The sequence below is a fragment of the Perna viridis genome, chromosome 2 (genome assembly GCF_037379345.1).
Source record: "Perna viridis isolate PV_CMFRI_1.1 ecotype Kerala chromosome 2, ASM3737934v1, whole genome shotgun sequence".
Taxonomy (NCBI): domain Eukaryota; kingdom Metazoa; phylum Mollusca; class Bivalvia; order Mytilida; family Mytilidae; genus Perna; species Perna viridis.
In genome coordinates, this window is record NC_142446.1 from 25,263,467 (window position 1) to 25,275,523 (window position 12,057).

General features: G+C 35.1%; 1 protein-coding gene across 1 annotated transcript; it reads right to left on the bottom strand.

The window, feature by feature from the left end:
• Nucleotides 1-8,510: 8,510 nt before the first annotated feature.
• On the bottom strand, nt 8,511-11,063 carry LOC148624213 (uncharacterized). Its single transcript, XM_088571016.1, has 2 exons — nt 10,181-11,063; nt 8,511-9,452 (listed from the first exon to the last, which is right to left on the bottom strand). The coding sequence occupies exon 2, from the start codon at nt 9,447-9,449 to the stop codon at nt 8,511-8,513; it is 939 nt and encodes a 312-aa protein (XP_088427142.1). The 5' UTR covers nt 9,450-9,452; nt 10,181-11,063.
• Nucleotides 11,064-12,057: the final 994 nt, after the last annotated feature.

Here is a 12,057-nt window from a genome sequence, read left to right on the forward strand (position 1 = left end):
TCATTTAAAAAAATTAAACAGTTTCTGAAAGGAAAAACATTTCTGTACATTTTATAGGTGCATTTTGCTTCTTGTGATGTGAAGCCTAATCTCCATAATGATTTCTAAATATACCCGTATCTTGTGAAAACACTGGGATTTCCCATGCTATTTATAGACCCTTCACTTCCGGTGACCAGTACTGCACTGCAAGTCTGCTAACCCCACATGCCATTCTGAGGATTGTGAGCTGACATATGTAGAATCATGCTGATATATAGTCCTCTGCAGGTTAAAGTTAAGGTAAAGTCCAGAGAAGCCATTGAATATTGTGAAATTAGCATAGAAGCCTATGGGAAGTGGAATTAGTGGTTTTTAGCCTACAAAAGGTAATATATATATATATATGCTGTGTTTTATAGCTTATGTTATAAATGAATGTAGCTTTTATGTACACTTTTAGTATCAAATATACCTTTGTTGCATATGCGGCAAAACAAAATTTGTTACGAATATTCCTGTTCTTTACAGTAACCTTGCTAAAAAGGTTATTGATTTATGATGGGAGGAGCAAAATTAGCATTTACTGACATATTAAAATAATATAAGAATATGCATTAGAATAAACAATAAAAGCATATGATTTAAGAAAAAATGTATTTGAATCTTTCAGTACGCTGGGTAAACAATGTGACCCTATTGAAATATACAACATATGCTAAATTTGTAGCATCAGCTTTAAAATGATGTTTGAACCTACCAGCTTTATAAAGTAAAAGATGGAGCGTAGTGTATGCTTTAAAATGTAGCATATACTACATAATTTTCAGTATATGCTACAATATGCTGATCCATCTGATTCAATCATAGTTAATAAATATTTGAATTGAATTTAACAAAATAACAAAATGCTTGTGTACGTTGAAACGGTATCAACATCCAGCTGCAGTTGTATTTGTAAGGGACGCTACGATATTTATCATGCAAGAGAAAGGAGCAAACCGTGCATCTTTTTTTTCTGACCTAGGTACCATGGGATATTATTTCTATTTAATCTTTCACACATGGGAAATTAAGTTTTTTCTACCATGTTCGGGCAAAAAAAGATATACATTTATATTTTTCAATATAAACGGTCAAAAACTTCTGAAGAAGAAAAATCCCCCATATGGTATCAGTTTTATTACACTCCTTTTTAGAGTAATAGCCCTTTAAATGATAATAAAAAACCTTGCCGGGCGCAGCTTGATGCCACCGCCACCAGCTGAACTACGTACACTTGGAGCAAGTGTGGACACATTGTAAGTTTTAGACCTACTATTATAGGAACTCACGATTCATTATGGACACAACTAATATGGATTTGGAAATTATGCTTCAGAGTGCTTTCATGAATCATTTGCACCTTATTACCTCATAAGCAGAAAATGATAAAGTAAATTTGCTAATCATAGTTCTTAAAACTCATGTAAAGGCAGGGATTTTCATTTGGAATCGCCCCTCAAAAATTTATCAAAATTGCATCAATTTTTTTAAAAGTCTTATGGGGGCGTGGCCCTCTGTGGCCGCTTATATCTCTAAAACCGTAGGGTTTATCTGAAATCTGATTGAAAAACACAAGCAGGGATTTTCAAAAGGAATCTTATATACGAAATTTTCAAAACCGAACAAAAAAAAAACACATTTTTTAGAGTGTTGCCCGCTTTTGTCCAGTATAATTCGAAAACCGTAAGAGATATCTGAAATCTGATTGAAAAACGTATGGAAAAGATTCTCACGAGAAACCTAACAAAAAGTCAAAATCGGACCAATAATAAACATATTTTACCTCTTATTGCTCCTTTTTCGCCGAACGGTAGAGACCAGTGACCCCATTTTAAACAGCAGTCTTCCTCAAGTAGCAGTTAAAAATAGAGTAAATTGTAAGCATACTACTTAAACCCCTTGTAAAGAGAAACTATGTACAAAAACAATTCCTTGAAATCAGATGAAAAATGTTTGAAAATCCCTGTCTTAAAAAAAAAAGATATTTTTTTTGTGGCCCCTTTGACCTCTTCTAACTAAAAAAAAAGTAGATGTCTGAAATTGATTGAAAAATGCAGGCAAGTGTTTTCATAGGGAATTCAATAAAAAATCAAAATCGAACAAGAAAATAAATAATAGTCAAGTTATTGTCTGGGCGGGCATCAGGAAATTCATGTTTCTTGCCCCTTTTTGTGGCCCCTAATTTCTGATAGTTCAAGTCGTTACCTCCAAAATTCATCCAAGTCTTACCATTGTGGTATATTGTGGAACCATGTCATATATAGACATTCCTATGCTTTCGATGGAGTTATGTAGTTGAATTATATGAAATTCTTGTTTAAGGCCCCCTTTTTACCCTAATTCTAAAATTATTGGGGCTATAATCCCCAAAATCATTACCGACCTTTTTTTGTGGTTGTAACCTTGTTAAAAAATATAAAGATCCACCAACTAATACTCGTTTTGCAAACCAAACGACTAAAACGCCACAATAATATACGACTGCAAATTTGTTTGCAGTCGTATTGAAAATTATATACAGTTACTTACTCTTATTTCCTGTGAATCACACGTATTAGGATTTGACCCACTTTGGCCATCTGTAGACTGAAAATGCTAAATGCTATTTTATACATTTTAAATATATATATCAACACAGAATTTATTAAGATACAAATTTGAAAAAGAAAGGAATTGTTAAAATTGAATGAAAATAAACCTTCTTCCTTTTTGAAGAACGGCAAGGGCCAGTGGCCCTATTTCCTATAGCCACTGGTAACACTAAATCGAAATTCATGACATTTGGTTCATTACAAGTAAAGTTATCGCACGGAAACGGAAAAAGTAACGACGACGATGACGCCGACGACAACGACGACGGCAGCAACATAATCTTGCAGTTGATGAAAGGATTCATATTGGAAGGCCTACAAAAACGTAAGTAGTTTGAAGATACATTGAAACTTGTAATCTGCAACTGCCCAGGTGAGCAGTGCTTACCCTTCCGAGGAATCCAATGCCACTCCCTTGCTGACCTATTCCTTCAATCTTATGCAGTGCCGGATTTACCGGGGGGCTAAGGGGGCTTTAAGATCCCTCCCCAACCCTGCATCTTTTAAAAAATAATTATCATCACCATAAAAATAATCTTCAAGTGTCAAATAACTTTGGTTTTTCTTGCACATGTGTGAATGTGGAAACCAGTGTGCCATACAAATGGATATGTATCATGTGTTATTTCGCGTCATATGTTACGAGCATATGTTACATCCCCTAATGTTTTGTAAACAAAAGGATGTGTTTCAATACAAGTTTTAATTAAGGAATTATTGAAAGTTGAATGGCTGCAAACTGACGGAACTATATAGCAACTCATAAGTGTTGTAACTTAGTATCAGCATCATTATCCTGTGTACAAAATGACAATAGCTTGAACCAGAATGTGAGCTGGAAAATGAAGCACCAATTTTACATCAAGCCTATCAATTTCAGTAACTTGGCGGAGGTTTGCCTTACGAGACCCAAGACTTATGGTTCTACTAGACATTCTGAGTTTTGAAAAGAGTCGACGGCATTTGATTTACATGTTAAAACAAGATTATTTCCATCCCCCAACTAAGGGGGGGGGGTGGGCTTTTTACTATCCTTTCGGGTATCGCACGAACATCGTCATAGCTGATTCAGAAGGGGCGGAGGGGACGTCCTTATCCAGTTTTATCAGAAAAATTGACACTTAAGTACAAAATCTTGATATTCCACATATTTCACCCCAAAAACTTTTGCGTCGCTCGATCCGCTCAACAGTTAGTTAAGTTTAGGCTCCTTGACCTGATTGGATTATTTGCTCTGCCCTTGTTAATAGATAACAATGTTCAGAAAAAAAGATCTGAAATTTGATCAGCTCCCCAACTGACCAAGGTCTGTATCCGCCACTGTTTATGAGGCAGACCCTCTAGTTGATCTGATTCAAAAGAAGGAACATCGTTTAGCCAGATCCTGTAATTTCAGTTTCCGCTATAGAAAAGACGTATTTTCGTTAAACAATCCTATTTTCGGGGATTTTCTACAGCCTCATACATTGACCTACGCTTAGAAATCGATTGTATTGACTATTGACCAATCTGTACGTCAAACACAATGACTTTTCATTCCGTGTTGTCAACTTTGATTTCATCTGTGGCAACATCCCTTCAGCACCTTCGTATGGAGTTTTTCATATCACAACTAATACGTGATGCCAGAGCTTGCCGTGACTATGCACTTTGTGTACCGCGCCTTACAATTAGACTTATTAGACCTCTGAAACAAGGTTATGTTGCTACAAGAAGTCATTACTACAAAAGTTTTAGTCATGATGAACTCGTGGATCGTTTCAGTGTGTCCATCTGCGCCAGAGAGTTGATTTGTTCAACGTATCATAGTTTTCCTTTCCTCCTTCGTCTACTCAGGACTTGACTTTTTATGAGCAACTCGGCGGGTTTTTCCAGAAAAGCCAAGGACGCTTACCCTACCGGTGCACCTGGTCCATGCTTATGATTATCGTACATTTGTACATTACTAGCAAAATAAGTGTATTCTTTTTTTCGAAAATAATTTAAACTTGACATTTTAGAACGTTTCAAAGCTTATATATCGGTTTTAAAAAGCTCATTACTTTAGAGCTTATGTTGTAATGTTTTATATGTACCGACATCATCTTTGAAGTTGGAACTTCGTTGTGTAACGTTACAGTTCGTCAATCGGTTAAGATCGGCAAACTTCAAGCGAAGTTGCGATATGCCTTTTGAAAATCGAGTGGCTTCGTAACGGCGATCACAAGTAGTCGGGGTCGGGAATTTTTGTTTGTTTGTCTGTTAAAAAGAATAAAAGCTAAAGTCATGTGTTATTACAACCAATATTCCACTTATAAATACTATCCATATGAAGTTTTCTGATATATGGAGGTCGACTGGTATATTTTGATCTTGTATGAAGCTAGAATTGACGGTTATACGGCACCGATTAGCAGCATAAGGTTGTGAAGTAAAATATAATTATGCAAATCATATTCAAATGAACATTGCTGAAATTACGAGTGCAAGAAGTCGCTAATAATAGGTAATTTTTAGCAAACGCACTTATCATTTATAGTCTTTTTTATCCACATCGCATTAACACACAAGAAGATTACGAACACAATTTCAGCAAGATAGGTAAAAATATTTTGACCATATCTTTGGGCTGTAATGTCTCTGAATTGTGCTTCGATATTTTGTTGCTGATACTTTTAATACCTAAATCTATTTCAATAAAAAGTCTTTGGCAGCAGATTGTAACTAATACGCTGAAGAATATGGCGTAGCTACAACAAATTGAACCATATCAACGACAAGCCCCGTGGAATGCATTCTCCATTTATTGATATCAATAAATATCTAATAACATATGACGAAATATTAATCAACACCTGTATAATTCAATTATTGATATCAATATATGGAGAAAAATTAAGTTAGGGATCTGTGGTCCAACAATTAGTCCAGGACGATATATATATATATATATATATATATATATACACTGACAAGGGGAACGGGAGCAAAATAAGCAGAAGCTCGTGGATTTAACAGATGAAACAGCATAGAAAGCAGGTTATGAGAAACTGCACTTTACCGACATGTCTCATCATTGGCGGAGGGGGACTTCCAGGGATTACATGGAACCTTTAATTGGTTTGAAAATTTTTGTAAAATTCGTCCGAATTAAGGGCTAAAATTGACCAATAAAAGACAGTAACCCCTATTTTTCTAGATTGAACTGGGTTTAAAAAATCTCTAAATTCGTGTCGTGATTGGTGTTAGCACTGGTAAAAGTACATGCAATTCACCATCTCGCTGAACACTTTTCCCCCATGCCAGAATTTGGCTAAACCTAACGGTTTTGGACAGTCATTCCCAAATAATGGGTACAATTAGATTGTAGAAACTGATAAAAATAAATGTCAACTGAACAGAGGGACAAATGGTATACCATTTTGTATCTATATCTGGTCTGTCAATTTCCAAAATTTCACTCGCACCATCAAAGCAGTTTTCAAGTTATAGAATTTTTAAGATGTTAAGGTAGATGTGAACGTTACGGAAGTTAGTGTTTTATAAAGTCAGCCTTAATAATTAAAGAAGAGGAACACATGATGTTTATCAAGGCTCATGTGAAAAGGCTTACATATACCACCATAACAAAATAATTAATGGTATTATTCTGCAATGTATAGAAAGAAATAAACAAATAAAATGTCTGAATCAAGAGAGTTTTTTTTATAATTAATTCATATTACAAGTTTGCAGTACTAGAGAAGTAATGAATTTTAACATATAAAAAGGTCTTATTGTATATTATTATAGTTTCATATTACAGCTTTCCAAAATGATCTAATAAATATGTTTTGAATTACTATTGCGCATGTTTCATGTGGCATATCCACATGCCCAACTTTGTTACGGAGGTTAAGAAAAAAACAGTATGCAAATGTTGATACAAAGTAACATTCAAATATTTATTGCGTACATTTTACAACAACTCACAGACAAGATACAAACTAGACAACTGTTTTTTATATCAAATTATATGTATTTTTAAATTAAAAGGACCTTTTATGCAATAATCTCCGTAACGATTCATGAACATTCACGAGATTGTTTTATCTTAACTTAATATCGTTAATTTGATATTTCTTGTAACCAACAGTGATATTTTACTGGCCATATTAGACAAATTTATATAACTTGCAATGACATTAAGACGAAATATATTATTTTCAATTATATTTTCGTGTTACGGAGGTTATTTTTTCTCATTTAATTCACATATATTACCAAAACATCACAATAACATGTTTGGAATGACAAGTACATCAAAGTTTTTTAGGCATGTGTTTTAGCGAGGATCTCGATTTTCTTCAAGTCATCTAATGGGATGGTATAAGTTTTTATCCTTTTCCCCGATGGTTTAGGAGGAGACACAATAACACATAAAATGTGCTCCAATTTTATCCAGATTATGTCATCTTCCTTTGGCCATTTGAAGCTCTCCCCATATCGACCAGCCTGTGTCATAAACTTCACATTGACTTCTTCATCATTTTGATCTAAATCTATAACTTGTCCTATGTACCATTTTCGTTGGTACATTGCTGCAACCCAAGTTTCTTTCGAAAGTTTATCTAGCGCAACAGTCTCCTGCTGGTGTCTGTTTATTTCTACTCCTTCTAGATTTCTTCCTTCTCCTGTTTCTCCCTCTTGATCTGAACTTGCCAGAGCTTCTACAATGCCCTCGTTACCACTGTCCTTTACAAGTCGATGAAGCGTGTACCCTACACATGTTGATGTAGAAATATCAGCAATACATTCCTTACAATAGCATGACGTATTTCTTGTATATACTTCGGTTATTCCATTTCCTATGACATAGTGAATTTTGAATGTTCCTTTGACAGCAACAGGTGTAATTCTTTCCGACAAAATCTTCTCTGAGTTATCATAATCCTCCTGGTTGTAAGATATGTATTTCACTCTACTCCCAGATTCCCGAGCTCCAGTAGCCCATATCATAAAATCGTCTGCAGACTGAATCGACCTCTTGCCTTGCTTGACGGCATTATCCGCAGCTCTCTTGACACTTGCGCCAAGCCCGTCACATGGCCCCTTGCCATGACCACTTTCAAGGTAGCTCCATCGAGCTGACATTCCAAATTCCTGATCGTGCATTGCAATAAACTGGAATATTGTTTTATTCCTATACTGACTTGTCGGGGAATCGCTTAGGTAATGTATTCTTTTGAGGTTTGGATTGTCTTCTTTCATGATAGCTATCATTTTTTTAAGGATTGTGTAGACTGCTGTAGCATTGTGTGACAGAACATCTGAAGCAGCAACATAGCTCTGTATTTTGTTGTCCGTACCAGTAGGATAATAAACTACCATAGTATGCAGAGATATCATGGCAGCATTCCAGTAAGCTGATTGTACCTCTTCAACTGAGACACAGCCAAAGTTTTCCGCAAAATCCATCCATATTAAAACTTCATTCTCTGGAAGGTTTTCGCGAAGGGTTTTGAGCTGACTGTATTGGGTATGAACTCTATCAACGTGATCCCTGAATTCTGTCAGATCTTTATCAAATTTGACGCAGAAGTCTGCTTTTGTTACTGTTTCTTCTATTTCTTTAAACCTCATTTTCGTTCCATCTGGAACTCTCTTCCACTGAGTGAACTTGATTGTAGTAGATTCCAGCGAGTTTATCTGTTCTAAGATCTCCTCATTGATGGTGAACTCCTTGATGAGCATATCAGGATTTTTGGAGCACCTCAAGCCTACATTGTTTAGACCCTTTATTTTCAAAGCCAGGTTCTGATGTTTAGAGCACAGACAGGTTTTTCTGTTGGCAAAATCTACGAGAATTATATGCGGTGGTCTTAACTTATAAAAGACCGTTCTCGACATCTGAATTTCTGGGTTTTCGAGCTTGAACTATTCGTACAGGTTCATTACATAATCTGACAAAACATGCTTCTGCTTAGTTTCTTTATTTGTCGTTTTAGTGTCTTTTTTCCCTGGTAGTGTAGTGCTGTTATCTTCTCTCTCTAAGAATTCAATTACCACGCCCTTCACCTGTTCGGACATAGCTTTGCCTTTCCTCTCTTTTGACAAATCATTAACTTTCTTTCTGTTTACCCCAAGTGATCTACTCAAGGCAGATGCACACCGATATCTTGACATCAACCCGGACCAGACTGATTTAACCCCTTTCTTCTTTTTCTGCTGTACTGATGACCTAATGCTATGAAGTACTGTGTTAGAAAGTAAGAGTTGTTTTCTAACTTGTGCTGCCCTTTTCCTATCTAGCTGCAAGGAGTTTACTTCTGTTCTTGTTTTGCTTCTAGGGGTCATTTCATTGATAGGTATTCTTTCGTTATTGATAGAACTATCCAAACTTGAAATGTCTGCGTCCTCTGCATCTGTAGATGTCAACGTCATCGAGGGTTTCTTCTTGTTCAAACGCTCAATTCTTTTCTGTAACCTTTTATTCTTTCTTTCCAGTTCTGAATTCTTTCCTAACAGTTCATTATTTTTCCTGTACGCTGTTCTCAACGACCTCCGATATGTTTTTCTCACTTGTTTTCCCTTGTTTATGTTGTTGATTGGCAATTTGACTATCATTGTTAATGAGGAGGAAGGTCTTGCAACTTCGATCGTATCATTTTTGACTCTTTTTACTTTCTTGTAATGTCGCTTTGACTTCTTACATAGCTCTTCTCGTCTTTTCTTTAATGCAGCGGGGGAAAGTAAATTCGATGGAATATATGTTTCTCTTTTCCTTTGAGCTTCTTTCTTGAGATATGTAACTGGGTTTTTTGCTTTTTGTTTCTCCCTATAACGTCTCTGTCTCTCTGCATTACTCAGTGGCATTGTCTGAAAATAAAAATAGAACGAAATGAACAGGCTTGTTTTCATACACGCACATGCGCAACTAATCTGGGGGACATGCATAATACTCATACACTCGCGTGCCCGCACCTACATAGATATTATAATGTATTTATACTCCACTATGAAGCATAGGCGTCAATCGATAATCATATATTTTTTTTCTATCCTCCGTAACGAAATTAAAAACCTCCATAACGGCAAATTCGAGCACTTACCAACATCGAACGTATATATCACAGTTAGTATTTCAATGTAATGACTATCAAGACAATGGAACAAAAAATATTCTTCGATTATCGTAACCATAGGAGAATTAAGTCTTGCCTGGAACAAATGATTAATTTTTTTTTAATTTCTATCCTCCGTAACGTATATCAAAAGTGTTGTTAATGAAAGGCATCAATATTTGATACTCATAGGTGGTAATTGATTGACTAAAACGGGATCTGTAACAATGTAAACAAATTTTTAATTGTTATTTTCGTGTATGCATGTTAAATTTTTTTTATTATTAGCATAACCTCCGTAACATTCATGAAGTCTCGAAAATCTGGATAATATTGGCTATACACCGCTATTGAAGTTGTGAAAGTCGTCGTATTTTAGCAAAGTTGTGTTGTAGAGTCTTATATATGAGAAAATGGCTGAGAAAACGTTTATTGTACGTTTTAATGTTTCTTGCATCATGGGGAATAAATGAGCAAACTTACCTTTCAAAAATCGATAAAAATATTCTTTATATCTTTCTTTTGTCGTGCTGTATTATTTTCAACAAAAGCTGTCTGCTACAAAAATGACTTCCGGCGGTGTCAACAGCCGTTGATACCGATAAAAAGGTCCGGTAACAACTGCGTAACGGAGGTTATTAAAACGGAGGTTAGGTTTATTATTATTAATTTGGATATATGCAACAATTTTCTTGATTTGCTTTCATAAAACTGATTCTTGAGAAGAATTATGTGTATTTTAAAGAAACTTTGAATCATATGAGTTGTCCCTGAAAATATGTTACAAAATTATGCGTAACGTAGGTTAGGTTCTTATATGCGACAATGGGAAAATACAGAACAAAAAGTATTTTTTTCAATTTTCATAACCTTGTAACAAAAGTTAGAGGTAGCATTTAAAAAATTAATATATCAACACTTCTTAAAGTCATATGAATCAGGTTTTCTTGTCATATGAATATTTCCTGCCCGTACCTCAACATTCGTTATGGTAGGTTATACGTTTATCGGCGACATTGATTTAGTTTCTTGGTCAAAGTGTATTCAACATCATGCGATGAAGAAAGTAATATATAATTAAAATATAATATGGTGTAAAATAAAAATGGAAAGTTTATATGAATTGGATGAAAAGAAGGATGTTAATTTCACACCTACATTTGGACTTTTTCTAAGCGACATTCGTATTTGGAGTGATTTCCGGATAATGGATGTTAAAATCACACAAAATTATTTACGATTTACATCACCACGAAATATAATTTTATGTTAGTATATATTCCAACTTCTAAGAACAAAAAAGAAACTTCTCCGAAACAAATTTTAAGCTGGTAATTTATGGAATATTGCCGGCGACACTGTAATTATGTAATTGTACCCATTATTTGGGAATGACTGTGGAGATATATGTCAGGTGAGCTAAAAATACTAATTGGTCAAGTAATGTCAGAGGAGAAGACGCCAAGTGATGACAACAGCTCATATGGCCATCGGCCAGGTGAGCTAAAATAGAACAAAGCAGTCAGACGTTTTTCTCCTATACATCTCCAAAATAGTTAGGTTTAGCCAAATTCTGTCAATTGCTGAAAGGATTCCTATGATAAGTACTACCAAAGTCTTTTTGGGTCAAAATTGATAGACAACTCCTTGTTAAATTTATTGCACTTGAAAGGCAAACAGGTGAGCGATCAGGCTCCTGGGAGCCAGTTGTTTTTCCTTAGTTGCTTTTTTTCTTATTTTTCTGAAGGCAAGGATTTCTATAGTTTACTTTTAAAATCCTTGGTGAGGGTGTATGTAAATCTGTGCAATACCATTTTTTCTTCTATTTTCATCATCTGTGTCTTCAAGTTAATAAAATGTGTACATCTATATCTGGTTGTAGAAAACAGTATGTAATGAAGTCAAGTCAAGAGATCATTTAAAACTGCGAAGAAGTATAATATGAAGTCCCTGACTTTACCAAAAGTAAATAACATTCTTCACAGGGTGCAAAGTTGAACTTTAAAAATTTAAACTTGACACAGCTCTGAATTTGGATTGAGATCAAATGATTGACACAGCATATACTTATTCTGGCAAGACTGAAAATGGTCAGAGAATTTTAAAATTTCCAGTGTATGAAACTTATCTAGGATATTATACCACAATGTTCTACAACACTTAGGTCATACTGAGATTGAGTTTGGGAATTCACGGCTGAAAAGTATCAAAACCAGCATTGTAACCAATAGTAAAAGGTTATACAGATCTACAAAATTGTAACACAGATGGAAGATTCTGACTGGGTCATAATCCTAATTGTTCAAATGAGAAAACAAGCGAACCAGGAATGGTACAGGTAATAAAAAAAGAACCTAATC

Coding starts and splice junctions, on each gene's coding strand:
- LOC148624213 (XM_088571016.1), bottom strand. CDS start 9,449: ATGCCACTGAGTAATGCAGAGAGACAGAGACGTTATAGGGAGAAACAA.